General features: G+C 47.0%; 2 protein-coding genes across 4 annotated transcripts in view; one reads left to right on the top strand and one right to left on the bottom strand.

Moving 5' to 3' along the window:
* The window catches only part of LOC119396283 (protein Wnt-5b), an 84,289-nt gene extending 71,137 nt beyond the window's left edge, over positions 1-13,152 (top strand). Inside the window, exons 5-6 of the mRNA XM_037663432.2 lie at positions 8,136-8,397; positions 10,106-13,152. Coding sequence (XP_037519360.1) covers positions 8,136-8,397; positions 10,106-10,302 — 459 coding nt within the window. The 3' untranslated portion in view covers positions 10,303-13,152. The remainder of the gene's footprint in view (positions 1-8,135; positions 8,398-10,105) is intronic.
* LOC119396284 (uncharacterized) overlaps positions 1-19,714 on the bottom strand; it is a 398,508-nt gene extending 378,794 nt beyond the window's left edge. For all 3 annotated transcript variants that reach the window (XR_007416575.1, XR_007416576.1, XM_037663433.2), the window contains exon 1: positions 19,536-19,714. The gene's annotated coding sequence lies outside the window, so the exon portion shown is untranslated. The remainder of the gene's footprint in view (positions 1-19,535) is intronic.
* Between the last annotated feature and the right edge of the window lie 2,393 nt (positions 19,715-22,107).

Genomic DNA, 22,107 nt, shown 5'->3' with positions numbered 1-22,107 from the left:
CTGCTCGCTAACTGTGAGCTATTACATCACATGCTATTGCGGGAACGGTGTCGGCAAAACCGTTATATGAAAGAAGCATCTCTAGAGGATTGGCTGACAGAATCGAAGCATCGGTGCGTTATAGTCACTTTCACCTGGCTACACAGCTAGGTAAGACCGTAGTAAGTTAATTAGGATTAGGTAGGTGTACAAGCAATCCTTCGCCATACTGCTTTTATACATATATTCCTTGCCCAGACGGCCCCGTTCGCACACGCGCTCGCGCCAATATTCACACCTCTACCACAGACGAAGACGTCCGTCGTTGCGTATGCAAACAGACGGAGAGACCCATCAATCAACCGGGTCGGAGTGGCCAATCAACGTCGACCCAGAGGCGACAAAGAGATGCGTTTAAACGTTTCACGGCCACGCGGAGGTGCGCGTGAATCTTCGCGAGTTGGGAGGAGAGAGAGAGAGATACAGTGAAAAGAGGGAGAGAAGAGAAGCAATGCACGTGTCGGCGAGCTGCTTCTGCACGCGGCACGGTGTGTTTTATTCACTCGCGCAGGCTGCCCGCTTCTCTCGCCTTCTGCGCTCGGCTCCACGAAGCAGGTGACACACCGAAGGGTATACGAGGTCTATACGGTCGTCCAGGAGCGCTCAGTGGCTCGGCTTCGCGGAGCCCCGCGGCCAGGCCAGGTAGAGTAGTACAGGCGCTCCGTTTCTTCTTTACTGCAAATGCCTCCGTGAGTTCAACGACTCGCACAGCGCGCTGTGCGTTTGGATGCAGCAGGGGCCCCCGTCTAGCCGCACGCCAGCCTTTATATAAGCTAGAGCGAGTTATACAAGGGCGAGAAGGGGGGCGTTCGCGAGGAGGGACACACGGCGGCGGCGGCGTGATTCATAGTGGGACAAAAATGACGGTTCGGGAGGGCATGGCGTTAGTTGCCCGCCTGCCAGCATCTCGCCCTATGCTACTGGCATGCTGCTGCTTTGAGGATATATATAAACACTGCCAGCAGTGCGCCACTGCTCGAAACAGGCTTTTCCTTTTTTTCGGCTTGGTTTTTCTCTGTTTTCAAACTGGCAGTGCGCCGCGTATATGCACAACTTTGTGGCTCGCATATCTGCATAACAACACCGCCGGAGGGGCACTGAGGCAGGTCTGTCCCGGAGAGGCTTTTTCGCTTCCTTTCACTCGATATTTTTTGCTTCCAGCTCTCTTCTCAGTATCTCGCTGCCAGGTCGTACACACTCTCACACCGCCGTCGACGACAGTGTGTAAAACTGAAATACGACAATCTGCCTTGTTGTGGGTATATAATACGGACGCGCCTCATGAATACGCGCCGATTGTGGTAATGGGTTGACCCGTAGGAACTCTCCGTTATCCCTTTGCTTCTCTCTTGTGGAGTTGTTTATGTTTTTTTTTTCTCCCTCGTCGTATACGCTGACGTGCTATACACAGGATTCGAGGACGCTATTGGTGAAGGGCTCCAACTTGACTTCTAGCCCCCGACGGCACGGCTAACAAACGGTACGCCATGCGCTGAAAGAGGAAAAGGGGCGGAGGATCTCGTTGACACTTCCTCCCCGACAGCATTCGATCGTCGAATGTATAACAAAACCCAGAACCGGAAACGGTGCTCCTGTCCTACGAGCATCCTTCAACATTTTATCTTTGTCTGATGATTACCTTTAAGTACCCGTTACTTTTTTTTAAAGGAATATTATACATAATGAAGCCTGCGAGCAGAGCGGCCTCAGGAAGTTGCACACTTGAAGTGATCAACAGGGGCCCCCGGACTAGCAAAACTTCAAGTTGATACCTATCATGGCCATGACGTACCGCGATCCTGCCATGACTGACCGGCAAGTCCATATCGCCACCCTTGTCGACTTCTGCCTGAAACCCACGTGACAAGTGTCCTCTTCGAGTCGACTAATTGGGGAGTCTAAATTGGGCACCCGCTGTAGTGCCGCTGTTCACAAGGCCGTGCTGGGTCAATTGTCCACCGCTGCTAGCACCTGCACTTTGATTAGGGCGAAAGGTTAGGAACCAGAGGTAGTCCAATTTGATGGCATCAGTATTGTTTTGGCGTGTCAAATAAACAAACAAAATGAATGAATGAATGAATGAATGAATGAATGAATGAATGAATGAATGAATGAATGAATGAATGAATGAATGAATGAATGAATGAATGTCGGTCGATCACTGAGTCGATGAATCGCCCAGTCTCTTATGCTTCATTAGCTCAACGAGTGCTGTTAATCATATTAAACAATCAGTTATAAACATGTTTATCACAGGAATAACATATTTCGCAAAGAATAACAGGAATAACGTTTTTAGCAAGCATAGACACCAAGCTCAGGAACAAGTTATCCAACAATATTTTATTCTTAGTACAGTAAAATATAACGACCAGGCAAACCACAAACGCAATAGCTAGTCCCATTCGTTGCGTTTATCGAACCTATCGGCAGCTCCAGCTGTTTCGTGCATCGACTGAGAAAGAATGCGAATTCTCGTCTCTCAAAAAATCCGCTGCAGCAGCTTTCAACGCGATATTCGCGAGTCGCTTCTGGCTCGCGCTTCCATTTTCCGTTCAGCGGCCCTTGCCAACAGTCAGCCGCCACTCGAGCACAGAAATCTCCGACAAGCCACCACTCGAATCCTCGCGCCCACACACACACACACGAGTTCTGTTCACCCTCATCCGCGGATACTTGAGCGCCCAAGCAACTATGACGACTGCGCCAGCCCCCTCTTTTCTCTAAACCCCTTCTCCGCCGCGATTTGTCATCTCTCATCCGTGTTCGCCGGAGAGGGGCGAGCTATTTGCATATAGTAGCTCGCACGCCCTCGCGTCGAGCGTTTCGAGAACTCTGGAACAATGCGGGAGCATAGGTAGCACTCGACAAGGCTACCATTATTCGGATCTCGCCACTCGTGTAGGCTTTCATGCTTTCTTGTTTTCTCTTGTTTCATAAAAATTGAAGGAGACGATAAAAAAGAAACTTGAAAACAGAAAAGCAGGAACGAGCGTGTCGGAGGCCGTGGCAGCGTCAAGCGCACGTTCGAAAGGTTCTCGATCCGTGCTTGGCACGCTAATGAACCGTTGTCAGCAGGCCATCGCATCAGGGTTCGGACGGGGAGCAACGGCTGCAGGAGTGCGCCGGGGCCGGGTCGAGCGGCGACGGCGGACGTTGTGGCGCAGGTGAAAAAGGAGGCTTCCACCACGTAACGCTCTTTTGCGCGATGGGGCCTTGTATGCGACGTCGCCGGTCTGGGCGCGCCGCGCCCAGACCATGTGATGCAACAGAGGCCGGATGACGCGCCACTCAGAGGCACCCATCGGTCGAGCTGGAGAGGGCTGGTGTGCGTGCATGCGTAAGAATAAGTTGGTTGGTCTGGGCGACATGGGGCGCCGCTAAAGGAGTACTAACATCTTAGAAAGGTTACAGCGCACACAGACGGGGTCAAAGCGAAGCAGAAACTAGACACGGCGTTGTGTCTTGTTTCTTCTTCACTTTGTCCCCGTCTGTGTGCGTTGTAACCTTTCTACGATGCTGTACCAACAAGCCCATCAAGCCATCCTCGAGTACTAACAGTCTTCGACTTGTCATTCTTCTGATTATGTTCGTTTCGTGTTTTCTTTTCTTTTTGCGATCAAAATCATAAAGAACCAAGACATCCCTGGAACATACTTGCAACGTCTTGGTCGCCGGTACACAGATCCTCTGCAAGAATACAATGGACCTATGCATGCTGCCGCTCAAGGAGCTGGCAACGTTACCAGGACATCGTCTACCGCCACATTCAGACGAAGGAGTACACTGAGAGAATATAGCGATATTATACGATATATACACTGACCAGGAGGCAATACCCAACAACCCCCAGCTAGCGTAACTGAGATAAAGCCAATCAAAGCACCAAACATCAGGCTAGTCGCCTGAGCGTCAACAGGATTTTGTCTTGCGAGGTGCAAACCTGTGTTGCATTGCAGTACGGGAGGGGGGAACGCTGGCGTGGCTTGAGTAGGGGCCAAGTGTAGGCGTGGCTTGGGGGTGGGACAAGTGCCTCTTTTGAACCACCCTGCCGACGCCCATGGCTAGTGGGAAGACCAGCTGACAAGCCTAAGTACTGAACATCAGAGCTTGTGAACAGGGCTAGGCTATCAGCGCAATTGCACACGGATACCTGGGTTGAGGTGGCCGCGCTCACGTGCGGGCACCAACAGGGTGGTCTCCGAAATCAATCTAGATCATTCGCTGACTCGCGATGTATGAAGGCCTGAGGAGTAAAGGAAAACGCTGACGAGTGTCAGAACGTCCTAAATAATTGTCGTACTTGCGTCCGGAAATCAGTCTTCGATGTTTTAATCAGCGTGCTGGTGATTTATAATGTCACGATGCAATGGCTCGCCTCATCCCACAAACCTCTGCGTCTGCGAGCGCGACCGCATCAAGAAGAACCGCCTGCAGCGATCTTCCTTATGAGCACCGACAACTCCCTCGTTGACGCATGATATTGAACATAGGTGCTGTTCACCCACCTGGTTTTATAGGCACGTCCGGTAAACCCCGCGCGTAGCGAATCAGTTTTATGATGCTTCACCAATACTCCCGCCAATGCTCAGTTGTTGTCTTGAAACCTAGACGCATTGAAACCTAAAGGCATATTTGGGCTGAAATTTTATCAACTTGCAGTTGTTAGCGCGCCCTGTGTATGCATCGTTCGTCTTTGTCTCGTCCCTTGTGTTGACTGGCGCTGTTTTACTGCACTGACACCAATATTTCATTCTTAGTAGCGTAAAATATAACGACCAGGTAAACCACATAGGCAATGCTTATTTATCGCGCCTACGCCCCTGATACGTGCGAGGTGCACAAAAAATGAAACACTGCTTAATCTCCTGATCAAGCGCTATAGGGAAAGTCAAGACAGCAGCAACGAAAAAGAAAAAAAAGAAAAAAAGAAACGTTATCTGCAAGGTTCGCTCATTTGTTTTTTCTTGCGCGGCAATCAACCTGGAATCACGCCACAATTTTCTTCCTCGGTCCTTCAATATTTCTAAGTGCTCAAGGTCTCTCCAAACGGCTTCCGAGGCGCCCCTCGGAAACATTACTCTCGAAGCTTTCGTTCGGGCATGACAAACTAGACCTGCCGTGCGCGTTCGCTCCTTACCACGGTGCTCCTTACGGACGAACTCGCCGGACGCATGCGCCTAAAACGAAAGCGGCTTGTGATGCTGGTGACTGATAATCGAGTGCCCCGTTTGCGTTGCTACGCCATCCATCACACGTACACCGCCGCTAGGCGGAGGCTGGCAGCGCGCACAGAAAGCTGCCGTGGTCGCGTCGGGAGCCGTGAGAAACGGCGACCGAGCCACCGTAAATGGACTCGTCGGGAGCACGCCATTACATCGTTCTGCGTGCTCCAGAGGGCGCTCGGTGCCGATGATCGCTGCGCGGCCGCACAGGGCAAACCCACCGCGTGTGTTGTTGCGCTTGGTGTTGCTGATCTGTCACGTGGACAGGTGTCCTAGCACGCCGCGTTCAATCAATCTTTGTTTTACAGCGAAGCGCTAGCCGCCCCGGATCCTTTGACGAGTGAAACAGAGGTGCGAAGACTAGCTACTTGTCACCGCACACACTCCCATATAACAGGACATATTTCGATACGTATAGAAGTGCAGTCGGAATCACACTTGTCTAGAGTGGCCGAGAGCGTGGCTGTGGACGCTGGCGCTGTCCGCAGCTGCTACCTCGCGTTAGCCAGAAGCTTCCGCTCATGCTTGAATCATAGCACAAGAACCTAGCATGCGGTATGACTATGTTAGGTATCATTAAGCCGTCGGTCTCTGCATATTTTTGCAAAAAGCGGCGGCTGAAGCGGTCGACTGGCCGCTCTAGATAATTATGATTCCGACTGTACTGGGCGCTACTTTTGCAGAGAAGCATATCGTTAAAACATGCTGCATGCTCGCAGGTCTATTTATGGAAATGTATTCGTCTAGAAACCTAATGTGCCCTTACCAGTCCTCACGGGTTCAAAACGGAGAATAAGGCGCCACCAAATCCATTCATGCTTAAGTGCATTGGCCCTTAATTGTGACAACACGAGGCAAATCTGTGTAACATGCGTCTCATTGGGAGAACCTACTGCAGCAGCGTTTCGTGAGATTGTTTTCCTGCGCGGTCACCGCATCGAGAAATAAAAAGACGTTCTGACTCAATAAAGGTTCTTTCAGGAAATGTTTTCACATTACTGTTGTTAGCGACGTGAATCATATATACGTTAATACTGTGAGACCCATAGAAATGCATACGTAACTCACGAGCTGCCACTTATCAAGGCTATCTGTAGCTAACATCCAAGTTTGCAGAGAAGTTGGAACTGAAAAACTTTTTCACGAGTGTAGGAGCAGATCACTGTTAGGCACATTCTGCTCTCAGAGAACTGAGTCTATCGGAGTGAATTAATACATTCAATGTTTGTCATATGATGTCTTCGAAAATAGAATGTCGCTGGAGCCAACGTCTCGACAAGGGTACTTGTTTGCTTGGGTTCTTTGACGAAGAAACGTTCACTTCAGCAACATTACTTTTAGGGGCGAAGCTCCTTAAGGCGGCACCCGTTCGTCCCTCGTCGTGCTCGTAGTAGTGAGTAACAAGTCTTACCCTTTGACCTCCAAGGTGGTGCCGGTGGGAGATTTCTCCTGTGCGTTGTTGAACAATAAAAAATTCGCAGCGTGCGCGTTAACTAAAAGCCGAATTCTTCTGTCTCTGTAGAAGTGTAAGTGTTAGCTAAAAGCCGACTTCTTCTGTCTCTCATTCCCATTAGCAGCCATTGTTTACCTCCAAGGTAGTGCCTGGTGAGATTTCTCCTGTGCGTGATTAAACAATAAAAATTTTGTTCAAAACGCCGTTGATTGATGAAATAAACCAACGAAAGACGCCAGATGTTTTGTAAAAACAAAACGAAAGAACGCCAGATGTTTCTAAAGCAAAACGAAAAAGACGCCAGCTGCTTAACGAAAGACGCAAGGTGTTTTCTAAAGCAATGGTTTTCTAAACAATGAAAATTCACAGCGTACATGTAAAATTAAAGTGAGCTGCAAGTCGTCATAACTCATCGAACCTTTAGTATAAACGCGCCCGATCTCACGTCGGTGATGATGTACTGGGCAGAATTCACGGAAGATTCACGGTTTACCGATGAACCTCCGCAGCTTCGCCCACTCATCATCATTCACTCCGTGGATATGTTTCGGCAACTTCTCACGACTACGAGCCTCCATCGTCCTTGCATATATGCATCTTCAAATATGCATGGCAGTGAAATCACATCCTTAGGAGTTGTGTCCTAACTAGAACCTTAAATATTATTTCCTTGCCATTTCACCGTTTAGTTAGGAACTAAGGAAGAGACCCTTGCATTTTTTATAGCCCGTCCCGTGTCTCTCGATCTATGCGAATGTCTATTTTTGCGCTTTAATGTTCCCAAAAGACCATTGCATTAAGCGCGCTGATCCATTCACCGAGTGCGCGAACCAAACTCATGATAAACCTTAAAAGGCGTCCACTCGCTTCGCACAGCTTGGAAGATGCCGCGCTGTCGTTTTATGCCTAATTGTAAATACTAATTACGGTCGCTCTACACTAAACGTTAAAGGTACGTCTCTATGGAATAAGCTTGATTGTAACCTAACCAGTCCAACAAGGTTCCATACATTTCTAAAAAAAGGTAAAGCACTGCCTAGAGGATAATGTGCAGCACTGCGCATGCTTGCACTGTCTTCATTTTTTTCCCTCCTAAGACGCGTTTAGTATTAAAATATTCTTATAAATTGCGTTAAATTTTCTTGTGTACTGCTTTTATTTTTTTTGCCTATTCAAGATACTTTTGTTTTGCTTATTCCAGATACTTTTGTTTGATCTTATTACAATGTATATATTTGCAGCCACCGTAGATGTGTTTTTTCCGATAACAATCTGTAGGGACCCTTTGAAAAATTTGTTGGGTTGCAAAAGTGTTTTTTTGTGTGTGTAAATATATACATGTATTGCGTTAAATAAACTCTCAGATGCATATTAGAACATTATACTAAGTACTGTCATTCTGCTGGATCGCAATGCAGGCGGTGATCCGGAAGATGCGCCTGACGTGCAAGTGCCACGGCGTGTCCGGCTCGTGCTCGCTGGTGACCTGCTGGAAGCAGCTGGCACCCTTCCGCGAGGTGGGCGACCACCTCAAGGACAAGTACGACAGCGCCACCGAGGTCAAGCTCAACAGGCGCGGAAAGCTGCAGGTGCGCCACCGCAAGTTCAACGTGCCCACGCTCGAGGACCTCGTGTACCTGCATGAGTCTCCGGACTACTGCGTCTACAACGAGACGCTCGGTGAGTGTGCCCTATACTCTCCATTTCGTATTACTATTCTCACATCTTAATTGATCTCTAATGCATGCCTTCGTTTTTAATTTATATTTTACTTTTGTGAAATTATACCCAGTTTTCGGCCAATTCCCCAAAGTGAGTATTCGTCACTATATAATGTCGTCTCTAAATTTGCGATAGCCCTATTTGTAACATTATGTGCGCAGATACACGCAGGCTACTCGCTATTAATATTATAGTCGGATACAACTTTAGAAGTCCACGGCATTTCCTCTTCAAAGGCGGATGCACAAAAGCCTGTACCAATAGGCGCGCACTCCAGACTGACGTCATGAGCCGGACGGCCGGTGACCCCGCCTTCGGAGAGCATTGCGGAGTGCCTGAGCGGGACTATTTCTTTAGTCGCGGAGATGACCGGCTGCCGCGTTTCGATCATGTGGGTGGGGCTTCTCCGGAGTTCTTAAAGGGGTCATGAAGCACCCCTTGGGCTTGTTGAAAAAACACATCCTGCGGAAAGCTGACACGGCTATACTGCTCTGCCAAATATTACAGTCGTGCGCGCCGCGTAAATGCCACAAGCGGAGCGCGAAGTTGCTGTTTCGCCAGGCACCCTCTTTTCAAACAGAGGCCGGTTCTCACTCTCGTCGGTGGGCGGGGCGTCTGCACGTTGACGTCGCGGATCGAGAGCGGCGTTCGGATCAGATGCGCTTCTTGCCACGGGGTGCCGCCACTTGCCGGCGCCGCACTCCTCAGTACACGGTAGCCGCACTCGCGCAAGCGAATCACAGCGGGAGAGCGATCGCGTTTCATGACGCGCGCTGACGTAACTTCTTTCCCCCGTTCCATCCCTCCCCGTGTAGCTTCCAGTGCGCTCGTCGGCACGAGAAAAGAGAGAAAGCGCTGAAAGCGTGCGCCAAACCCCCGTAACTCCGCTCATTCTTGACGGATTCGAGAAATTTTTGCGGCAATCGATTCGGGAGGCAGTAAACTCCGATAATGAGGTCATTAGATCATTGCTTGGAAAAGTGATTCTGACCCCTTTAAGTTGTATCTGACAGTAAATATTTTCTGGCAGACCGTAGACTTGCGCCATCTAGTGCACTAAACGTCTACAGCTGGTTCCTTTCATGTGCTTTCAATAATATACCAACTTCACCCATTCCACCGGCAATGGCTATAAACTGGCACGTTTTCGTTATCCACATGTCCAGGCAAACAAACTGCACTATGCCCAGCGATCAAATATCTCCGTACGAACCACTGTACGTTGTCTGGTGAAATTGAATGGCTTGGAAACATTGGTTTGTACATTATATCTCCTTACTGCGTACAATAGCAACGCCAATCTTTAAACTTATATTGTACATGCGCGTCCGTGTCTCTGAAAACTAGAACTGTGCTGAACTCGACTTATCTTAAGTCCCCTTTGATGAAAAGTGGCCACGCTGGCTCAAACTTAGTTCCCACTCATGATTACCCCTTAAATGCAGTCAATAATTATGCACACAGACAGGCAGACCATAGAACTTACTGATCAGGACTTATCAGATTTGCCTTGGACTTACGTCACGACTACGTAATCGCTGCGGGAGATTTAAACTCTCTTTTTACGCCGTCGCTTTGCGGTGAACTGTGTGTGTATCCATACCTTGCAAACGCAGCATGATAATCGTCATTGTAATCATCACCATTAACAACAATGTCTGTGCAGGCTCCCTGGGCACCACGGGACGTCGGTGTAACAAGACCTCGTCATCCACAGATGGCTGTGGTCTCATGTGCTGCGGCCGGGGTTACAACAGCCACAAGCTGAAGCTGCGCGAGCGATGCAAGTGCAAGTTCCACTGGTGCTGCTACGTGGAGTGCAAGACTTGCGTGAGCGTCATCGACGCGCAGACTTGCAAATAGTGGACAAGCTGGGAACTTCTCGCCACGGAACTTGAGTTTGGGAGTGAAGCATGCGCCCCACCAAGCGCGGCAAACCATTCTCTTCGGGGTACAATCTCGGCCTTAGCTGAAACTCATCGGTCGACGTGAACATTTTCGCACGGTTCAGAGACCTCGAGGTCCACCACAAGCTACTTACGTCTTGTATCTTAGTTCGTAGTTGACGTCAGTACGCCTGGTGCACGTCGGACGAAAGCGGGTTTACATATGAAAGACATTTTCCAGCTTCATTGGTGGGTTTCCTTTTCACAAAAGTGGAGATTTCCCGAGAACTGCCTCTTTTTGGGGAAAGCCGCATGCTTTAACGGTTACGAGTAGAAGAGCTGGACGTGTCCTGCAAGATCTTCTCTAGCGACATCACATGGCTGGACATGCACCTGATGAATCGACTCGACATTCGCCTTTGCGTCGCTTAGATGGACCGCGGTCAAGCTCGCGAGCATAAACCAAACCAAAAGCAACAACACCACCATCACTACCTTCGCCAGCAAGCCGCCATGGGAAACTCCTGCTACTTAAGAAGAGACGTCATGGGAGTGCGAAGAAGGAACGATTAAGCGGTCACAAGATCTGGGTTGCTCTACAGAAGAGATCAACAGCGTCGGTTTATCGATGCATTGACCAAATCACGAACTGTTGGTTCGAACCTCGGTAAGACTTGCGAAGACACTGAAGAAGGCTTCAGGCTTCAGCTCCCCATCGAGGTGATGAAATTGTCCCTGTGAAAGTCGTGTCTTTTGTACTGCTGCTACTGCAACCAGTGAAACTGTCATGCTAGGACTCACGAGTGAAGCAAAGCCATCGATCGTTTTCAGAGACTCGCACCTTTTCTGGCGTCATTGTGTCACGTTTTCTTATCTGTCTCCTGCAGATCGTTATCAGCATGTTTATCTCATGAATGTTGCCTTGAAAAAAAGGTTCCTCTAACAAGGAACTGCGTGCATTTTTTTTTTATTCTGTCCATGTGCCGTTTTCGTGACAACGTGCTTCCGTTTACCACTGCTGAAAAAAATGTATGCCCTCGATTTATTCACTATAATCGCGTAGATTATTTATTGTGTTTCAAGCATGCACCGCACAATTTCGTCACGTCTGTGCCGCCGTTAGTGCTCCGTAGTTCTAAAGTGTCGCACTGTACTGCTTTTTGTTCCATATGTGCGCCCAATGATGCCAAGGTATTCATTACGGGCGAACTGCATCGTGACCAGATGTGTTTCTAGGCGAGTTGGTTCATGGTACGTCTTGTTCATTGATGAAATCGCTTGCGTATACATGAACGCACCGGGGATGTATTGTCACATTTACTCCCACTCCGGCTACAAAACCCGTGAACAGTCACTGTATACACAGCATTTCAAGGTATATCCGCCATCACTGGACCACAATCCATGCACGGATAAGCAGGAGTTCAGCTAGTCACGAGACACGCGTCTCTGACTTGCTTACAAGGTGGGGAAAAATTATTGTAAAAATGGAATGCCCCGCACGTTCATGTAGAAACGTCGTCGCTTCTAACGTCGACTGAAAGAAACGCCTTAATAATCTAATATTCAACTTAACTCGCAGCCTGTAATCCTTGTAAGGTGGCATGAATCGCCCGTCGGTACTACAGCCCAACGGGCAGCGAACGTCAAGAAAATATGGAGAACATCCCACCGTCCGCGTGTGATCGGTATCGTACCTGAATAACAACAGGTCAAAATGATGGACAGCTTGAATAGCCATGTTCCTTGGACACCATCCTAACCGCCGAACGCCGCTAACAAACACTGTTAGATGCCATGAATGCACCATAAAATTTTGAGTCTATGAATAAACAGTCTCCGTGGAAACAAAAAAAAAGTTTTACGGAAAGAACAAAAATACTCATTTGGTAATTAATTAACCAAATAAATACCTCGTCCACAATGCTGACATACCATTATCTAACTTTCACAATCACCTGCAATTGAGCTAAAAAGCTATTGTAGGAAGTCTCAATGTCATCTGGTTAACACGGAAATTTCAAAATCCACCGCAAAGGTCGCGGGATCGAATCCCGGCCGCTGCGACCGCATCTCGATAGAGAAAAAAAAATGCTAGAGGCCTATTTGCTAAGATTTAGGTCCACGTTAATGAACCCCACGTAGTCGAAGTTTCAGGAGCCCTCCACTACGGCGTCTCTCATAATCATATCGTGGTCTTGAGACGTAAAACCCCAACAATTATTATTAAATTTTAAAGCGCAGAAGAATACCGTGGTAGCATGCAGTTAAAGCCTTCCGCATTAGGCGAGTTTTTGTCACCGTAAAGCACCAATTTAATGGCAGATGCTGATGTAAGTGATTGCGGAGTCGTGCACAAACTTGATCAGGCGCCAAGATTCTAGAGTATTGAGAGATAACCTTCTTTTCGCGAGGTAGCCATAACCTTGAAACCCTGGTCAGGACTTGTACAGCAACCACATCATACACACACACACACATGAACTGTAGGGATCGATAGCTCTGGCCATAATGTGTGGAGTACCCGATCCCCCTTTGACGAATGTTGTACCCACTTCGGATGCAAGATGCGCGCGAGTGAGTGAGGAAAGCGCACACAGTGTCAAGCTTCATGAAGCATGCGGAACGCTTTCGCAGACAGGTAATAGTTATAAGTGCAAAGCTAGTTTTCTCATACCAGAAAAAAACAACTCGGTGTGTGTTTTCTCATCGTAAGCTTTCAGCACTCGTTCTTACTCATACTCTTGCTTTCCAATTTTATGTACATTGCTTACGCAACGCGTAGCACCATATTGTATTTTGTAAATAAAGTTCATGTGGATATGTATATCTCTGATACTTGCCATGTCACAATAACAGGCACGCTTGTCTGCGTAGTTGATCGCATACCCCTGTGGTAAAATAGTTTGCTCTTTTTCTTATTTGCAGAGCCGCAGAGTATTTCGATTTCTTTATCTTTCGCGACAACCTTTTAGATTTGAGAAAAGAGTCAACAGTATAAAGCAGCGTACTTTAACACAGTCGTACCACGATACTATTTCAGCACGGGCAATAGAGCAGGTCGGAAGGGGGAATTGATATTTTCTCAAGGAACGGAGCAGAATCAGGAAGGGTCGTGTATTCATTACGTTATAGCGGATGCGCTTTTCTAAGCTTCAGTGCGACAGATATTTATATGCAGGCGAGTTTAGCATACGTAAATGAAAGTGGCAGTGATCAACGAATACTTCAGTAGAGCCATGGAATGATAATAGAGAGGGCGAAGCAGAATTTCCAGCAAACTCAATGGGCAACGACGGAATCAAAGTTCAAACAACTTATACAAGGCGCTTCGGACGTTGAGCTCTCGGCTAGCACCCAACACACGGAACAGTCCAGGTTCCAGCTTCGACTTGGGGACGTTAATCTATCAGTTCTTCCTCAAGTACTGACATGTTAGCGCCGTGTAGTACTTCAGGAAGTTCCCACTTCATGCCACAATATACATATTTAAACGTCATTTAATTACACCGCGGTGTTTTGGCGAAGCTATTATCGGACATTCATTTTAACCTGTTAGGCTTGTAGTACAAAAAAGTACAATAAAAAATTGACGAAGCTTGCACTAAGCATTAGGCCGCGCAAGCCTTGAAACAGCAAAACTGGACGATTCTGAATACTATTCTGGTTGCTTCTAGGTCATTGCTAGGTGATGCTAGGTTGTTTCTACGTTGATTCTCAGCGCAGATAGGTTCGAGTTAAACCACGCACAGTCACAGACACGACACGGACCTCCAAACTCCAGAGAAGAAACTCGCGCTGAAACCAAGCATTCTCACCTCGCATAGATCTACGGGCACGTCGTCTTTGGCAAGGCCTTCCACCGCTTCGGTGTCTCTTTGCAGCCGCCGTTACCTTTGTGACGGGCTAACAGGTGCCTTCTTCCTTTTTGGTGGACCAGTGTCGAGTAGTGGGATTTACACAATTTCTGTGGTACATACCCGTTTAGGATGATGAGAGTTTTCTGATAGGCCGCACAAATCTCTGTGGCACGTACTCGTTTGTTGGGCCTAAATTTTGTCTTCTTCATTTTTAGTGGGCCAGTGGTGAGTAGTGGGATTTACCCAATTTCTGTGGCACATACCCGATAGGCCACACAAGGCAGGCCGCACGGGATAGGCCGCACAAATTACGACTGCTGTTAAAAACCGCGCGCTTCGTGTCTCCAAGCGCAAGATCTGCGCGTTCACTTTGTCTTTGCGGCGTTCTGGTGATTAAGAAAGAAACGGCTTTTGCATGACTCACCTAGTCTTTGCGAAAGCGTGAAACCGAAGCGAGAGAGAAGAAGATAAAGAAGGTGATTCCCTGGCGCAGTAGACGTCATGGAAAGGGGAAAGCTTCCGTGGAGCGGCACCGGCAGCAATGAGAGCACTTAAAGAAAACAGAAGGAAAGAAAGCGGTGTTCGTGTGCCTCGGCTTTTTGACGTCTAGGGGAGCGAAAGCAAATCAAATGAGTAGTGAGTTAATTTGTCAATGTTACAGTACTGCCAGTATGATAACTAGTTAACGTTCAACGTCGATATGAAGCGCACGGGAACATAACCACACTGCATGGATTTTGCCTTCAAGCCGTCTTAAGCTATTAATCCACAGGGAACCGTGCGAGTTTTGCTCGACATTCACCAACTACCCAAACAGCAAGTACTACTTCTTTGACTCCCCTTGTTTATTTCCCTTTTCCTTTATTCTTGTCCTGAGTGCCGTCCACTTGCACAAGAGTCTACATTACACGCGGAAGGAGCATAAGTTACATTTCTTCATAAAAAATGTCCACGATCATTTTATTTTGCTCAAATTCAGCTATAAGCTCTAATAGTATCGCTCGACAATGGTTTAAATGGTGTAGCAAGTGGAACAGTTTATTCCGGGTGATAATGGATTTAAGTAACTCATTTATCAATACAGCGGATCATACTTGCAAAAATATTTGCCCAAGGCAGAGACTAAAACATCCAGTGATCGTACATCCTCTGGCCTTTCTCTGTTTATCTTGTGGTTGTCTGGACATTGACCCAAACAGTTGAGCAAATAGATTTGTGTTCTTTGTGAACTCTACTTCAACCTCAAATACTCGTAGTTATGATCCCCATATTTTGGCTCAGCACATGAGTCCTGCGATAGATGCTTTCACGCAGTGCACCTGGTGAAGCAAAGCAGCTGAAACCACCGAGTATGTTACTTCTTACTTATCTTGTCGTTATCACAGGCGCTACATAAGTTCCATCTTCCCAGACAACCTCTGCTCCGAAGCTACAAAAGTGCGGCACTCAAAATCCCTCTCCAACGTAGGAAATTTATAGCGGGCAAATCGAACTGAGTGGGAAACGAAGTGCTCGCCGATTTCCAAAGCACGCTTGAATATGACGGTGAACAGGTCAATGTAGATCTGTCTCGAAGAAGAACGGAAGCACCTGTCTGAGCAGAACCAGCTTCCAACTCACCCGACATGCTTATCCAAGGGAATCAGTATATTTGCTGGGGCATATTGTACAATCTCTAGGAGTCTTGACCATGTTCTAATGGTCAACCCGCCTGCTTGTGGGTGACATTCAGTCGCATCTCTCCATTGAAAGGCAAGTTTATACTCATCATTGCTAATCAATAAATGAATGCATGTTAGTATACCATGGCGTAAAGTTAACTATTAATTTCGTTTCGGCGTTGTCGATGCGCGCGCAATTCGTACATGCACTGTATCAACACCAAATTTTTAATGCAGCTGCACTAATTGATCGTTTATCCTGTGCAGGCAAAAAAATAGACGTCTTTTCTGCACAACACCTGTGTAAAATGACAGAATCTAACTAAAGGCAATAAAAAAACATTGCGCCAATGCACATTACCTGTTGTCTTGGGCTGCTTGTGACATTTTTATAGGCCATGATTGCCGACGAAACAATAGTGACACACGCTTGTTCCGGCACACCATAACATTATCCACTCCAGGCCCGTAGCCAGGAATTTTTTTTGGGGTGGCGGCACTTGCTGAAAACCTTGACTTTTTGAGAAAAACACCTATTTTTATTACTTATTTTTGGTAAAAACACATACTTCACCAAAATTTCGAAGGGGGGGGGGGGGCTAGCGGCTAGCCCTCCCCCTTCCCCCCGGCTACGGGGCTGATTTACTCTATCGGTCAGTAGCCATCGAACAGAGGAGAAAACTATTGCAACAAAAATGCTTTTCTCGGAGAAAACGGTCATGGGCTCCACTTTGAAGACTTGTTTCAAACATGGTTGCGTCGAGTAACAGCGGTAGATTCATGCTTGTAGTGAGTTCTATTTGTCAATACTTTCGATTGGTACATTTAAAAAAATTATGAGCAAACTATTGAAACTAATTTCACAACCTTTAGAACGCCGTTGAATCAGCGTTTTGATGCTCAACGTAGTATTGGTTCATTGTTAACGCTTTCTGACTGTAGTAGACATCACTGTAACGTCTTTCATTTGTCTTTCTTTGACCTTTTATTAAAGACCGAAGTATTATTAGTATAATAACTGTATCATGGATATAAAAAAATAAGACGTAAACTTGCCCGACATTTTACTTTGGACGCTACTATTGGTTGCGACCCATCCCTCACAAATGGGCCTTTTCTGCACGACATCCATATATCGCGGCGAAACATAATCACTTATAGAAGTGTGGAAGATTACGGCACCTTTAGAAGAAATATTAATAATAACATTAAAATAATAATAAGAAGAGGTAATTGAGATTCGCAGACACGCAGCTTCTATCGAACCTTAGTTCTTCTAAATAACGCTAATTAGTGTAGAGGTGCCCAGCTCCGGCCGGCAGCGTATCCGGCCGGCAGCGTATCCACGGAGGCTGATATCGTGGCGCCAGCTGGCTATTAACTAAGGAACCACGGTGCGCTTTAAAAACACCGCCTCAGGTACACGCGCGCACTCAGGTGAGCGCTCGTGATATCCAAGACCCACGTTTTCGAAGGCCTCCGAGACCTTTATCATAGGCAAACTCCCATTAACGTTTGAATCTCGAAAGCCGTTCCCTAAGAAGTCGACAATGCCGCACATCTCCGAGGCGATGCCAGTGCTTTACTTCGCTTTTTTTTTGGTTCTTCAAGGAAACAGGTTTCTGCATAGCGGCGCCGCCTAGCGCAATCATGAAAAGACGGTGCTGCGTGGCGCGGTATTTGAATTAGTCTGAGGACGTGGTGGCTGTGGTGGTGACGCTGCTACAGGCGGGGTTAGCCTGGCAGACCTGGCCGGCAAATGCTCCGCCTGAGCGACTCTTTCCATACAGTATGTCTCACCATGTATCACTTAAGCCTGTCTCTAGCAGAAAACGCGAAATAATAGCAGAGACTTCCTTGCGAATCATCCGCCCACCTTCCACAAACAGAATCTGTTTACAGCATTCGTAGTTTTTGTCTGCGTAAATTTAACCGTTACACGCAGCAGCTAATTTCGTATTTCACGCGTTAAAGAAAGATTTACGAGGGAGTGAGGACGTAACGAGAGAGCCAGTAGGCGAGCCGACGTCGCTGTAAGACGTCTTGCCGGATTTGCTGTGACAATATTTTTCTCCTAACTGTTATCGCGCAACTCTTTTCGAAATCGTGGCCTTTGCTCGTTACGGACAGCGCTTCGTCTTAAGATCTCAAATCCTATAAATAATATTTGTTGGGGTTTTACGTCCCAAAACCCCGATATGATTATGAGGGACGCCATAGGGGAGGGTTTCGAAAATTTCGACCACCTGGGGTTCTTTAATATTCATGCACCTAAATCTAAGTACACTGGCCTTAAGCATTTTCGCCCCAGCCGAAAATGCGGCCACCGCGGCCGGGATTCGATCTCCCGACAGATCTTAATTCCTCCTCGTCCTAAAGAAGAAAAAAAAAGTCCGTCCAAGAAACACTTTCAACCTGTCAAAAGACTTTGATGAGAAATCGAAAGATATAACGAATGAGACTCACTAAAGCGTGAATTTAAGAGCTCGATTATGGAGTGAGCCAGATTGCGGAATCCGATCGTCACCCATGCATCTATAAGGGCCGGACGGGGACTGCGTTTAAGGCATTTTATCTTTTCGCACTATCCGATCAACCAGCAATCTTCTGTCACGACAGAAGATGGTCTTGCATGCCAGTATGCGATTCTTCGTCAAGCTTATAGCACTTATAGTATGTGTACCCTTGCTGACACGCCCTCAGGCTACAACCACCTCGTGAATTTTTAGAACCACTGCTTCCAGTCCGCTTCCATCCAGTGTTTAGAGATAGTACCGATAGCACATCACCCTTGAGGCGTTATCTATACTAGCGCCTGCGGCATGATACGCCTTTCTACCGCGCGAACTAATGCGTCTTTTTTTCCTACGCGCGTGTGCTGCATTTGTGCGTCGATTAAGTTTTCTAGGACGACCATACTGTACCTTACGTTGGGTTGATTTGATTTGCTCGGGTGACTTTATACCATTTATACCACGATGCCCATATACTGCTTCCTTCGCTTTGTGATCTGCTCAGCGCAATGAAAATGGCGGCCCATCGTAGCGCCAGATGCAACACTCTCGTGAATTCATTTCCATTTACGGGATTTTCAGCAGCTCGCTTCCATGTACTCTTGCGAAAGCTTCGTAGGGTGTTTACCAGAGGAACACTGCAGCTTTATCGCAACACGCCGCGGTGGCTTAAGCGGCCGTGGCGTTGCGCTGCGAAGCACCAGGACTGCCAGGACTCGTGTTGGATCCCCGGCCACAACAGTTGCATTTCGTTGGGAGCAATATCCGAGAACGTCGTTGCCCACTGATTAGGGTGCACAGAAATATGCACAGAAAGATGCACGTAGTACTATCACCCATCCTGTGTGCATTCTTCTTCGTCCCTTTCTTATTCTCGCTGGTAAAATGTACTCAAAACGTTAAATAACCATAGACGGTGCAAAATCAATGCCTAGTTTCATATTACGGCGTGTCTGGTAATCGTATCGTAGTTTTGGTACGCGCAACCTCGACATTATGTCAGCTTAATGACAACCCTGAATACTCCTACGTGGTGTTAACCAAACACTAAGAACATTGCCAAAGCCATTTGCCTTTATGTTACACTTTTACTACTCTTTTACGTGACGATCGGAGCACTGCGAGCTTGCGCCCGTGAATTATTCCCCGATACGGAAAGCCAAGCTGAGCACTTACCTTTGTTGAAGCGGAAACACTTTCCGACGGCAAACGCAGGCTCTGTCCTTTCTTGGGTGTATATAGCTCGAACAGGCTTACAAACAGCGAGCACTCGCTTAGGAACACTAGCGAGTGCCGTGACGCGGTGTTGACGTTGATTCGCAATCATGCCAGATAGCCTAGCTGCCCGCGCACTGTTCGCGCTGCCGGCGTTTACGAAACACTAAAACACCGGATAGACAATAGCGTCAGTGACGACATCTAGAGAAGCTCTTCGCTGAACTACGAAATGTTGGGAACGTTCTTGCATCACATGGTCGACAACCGGCGAAACAAAGGAAATGGACTGACCTTTACAGCAGCGGCTAAGTAGATTACATTAGTATAGCTACACACACACACACACACACACACACACACACACACACACACACACACACACACACACACACACACACACACACACACACACACATATATATATATATATATATATATATATATATATATATATATATATATATATATATATATATCGCCGAAGTCCCTGCCTTTCATTTGGCTTTCTCGCTCTATTGGCTAACGATCAGTGTTGTGAAATGTACACAAAAAATTGTGACTGACATGTACAATATAAAAAAGAAACATCACTTCAGGACGTAGCGTGAAACTTAGGTGCGCCGTTAAAAAAAATCTAGATTTACATGCGCACAAAATTGGTACATTGAGGTAATTCGTTGCATAAGAGAACGAAAACAAATTGTGTTGTTTTCGGAGCTGTCTGGCGAAGGTCTGGGCCACGCTATAATCGATGTAGTTTTTGTTTTGTTTATGGCAATGAAACGTAGCCTCAGAGATTGCGTCACTATCGGTGTGCACCAGAGTTTAGCGGGACAGATATTCGTGCGTGCCGCGGAATAGTGTAAAACTCACAGTGTCCCTCCTGCATTCACCTAAGACGACTGGAAGGCGAAAGCCATCTTCTTTTTCTTCACAGTCGATCTATTGATCCCGCCCCGCCACCCTCCGAAAGCTTTCTGCACCTAACGTAGTTTCGCACTGCATCCAGGATCGGAGGCACCTAACCTAGTTTTGTACTGCCTCCGTGATCGGCCCACCTTTGACGAAGCTACGATGTCATGTGCTGACGGCATCATGCGACGTTACGTCATGTGACGTCACAGTGGCGTCGTGATGACGTCATAAAGACGTCAAATTTTGGCGACTTGTGACGTCATGATGACGTGATATGGTGACGCCATCACGTCATGATGATCCTTTGCATCACTCGTCCCCGACGCCGTGGGAAGCCAACGACGACGGTCAATTTTCGCGTTTGATGAAGCATCTAAAGCTTTCGCCTTAATAAGAAGGTTATCAACCCCCCTACCCGCAAACTACATGCGCTAAATATCTTTATTACATTACCATTCAAACTTACGGTACAAATAATAATTCAAGTGACGCACTGCTTTCAGTTCACAGTTGAAAGCCACGCACAATTTAGCTGCACTAATTACAGTGGTTAAATATCGTTTAGACACGCACTTCCTCCTCGCCATCACAAGTGCTTACTACCTAACTCGCATTTTTAATCGACAAAATATTGATTCGGAACTGCCATTTTATGAATATAAAACTTGGTAAAAGCAAGGTACCTTTTATTTTCGCGGACACATTTGGTAAACATAAACATTTAGAAATCGAGGGTGTTTCGTGTTTAGGAGTCGCACTGTGTATTTACCCGCAGACTGAAATAGCTATATTTTCGATCTCCAGATGTTTCCTCTTCTTCTTTATCATCATAATCATGAAAATTCATGAAAATAAGGTATGTCGGGCAGTATATAACATAACTTGAAATGATAATCTGTCTTCACTGCCTATCAAAAAGTATCGCCAAGCCTCGTCAAGTCTCGAACTGTTCTTCGCTAGAACCTTGACTGCGACCCTGAAAAGGCGTCCAAGGCTGCCGTGTTTTCGCTTATTCATTTATTAATTTCCCCCTCATTGAATGCTGTGTGTAGTGCGGCACTAAATATCCACAATCAAGGCATAAAAGTTCTCTTTTCAGTAGTCTGTAAAGAAAGCGATCACCCCGCTACAACAAGACGAGTAACAGGGATATATATGCATGGGCTAATGTCTGTTACTGTTTGTAATCTTATATCTCTACGCTGTAATCACTTACTAAAAACAGTTAGTCACTGGAGAGCATCCATTCTACTCTGCTTATCGTTCGCACAGAGTTTCCCGCGATACTATTTACAAGAGGAAAATGTGGCGCTGCTATCGTTCAGCCACCATAAAAATGATTGGCAGTACATGGAGTGGCTAAGTCAATTAACCTCCTGAACTGGTTTGAATTCGTGAGACCAAAAGGGTCAAGACGGTGAAGTGGGACTTCGGAACTTTTTCTGAACTTCGCCTTGCGACAAAGCGGCTGCAGGCCACACGGAACCGAAAAAACGAAGCTTAGGCAAATCCATGTACTACCCATCATTCCCAAGCTGGATGAAGCGTCATGCGTTGCAGCTCCCATAGACGCTAGCGCCAGAGATACCCCTCTAGTATACTACTATGAAACTCT

The sequence above is a fragment of the Rhipicephalus sanguineus genome, chromosome 6 (assembly GCF_013339695.2).
Source record: "Rhipicephalus sanguineus isolate Rsan-2018 chromosome 6, BIME_Rsan_1.4, whole genome shotgun sequence".
Classification (NCBI taxonomy): domain Eukaryota; kingdom Metazoa; phylum Arthropoda; class Arachnida; order Ixodida; family Ixodidae; genus Rhipicephalus; species Rhipicephalus sanguineus.
Note: the sequence above shows the minus strand (reverse complement) of the source record. Positions and strands in the feature narration are given on the sequence as shown.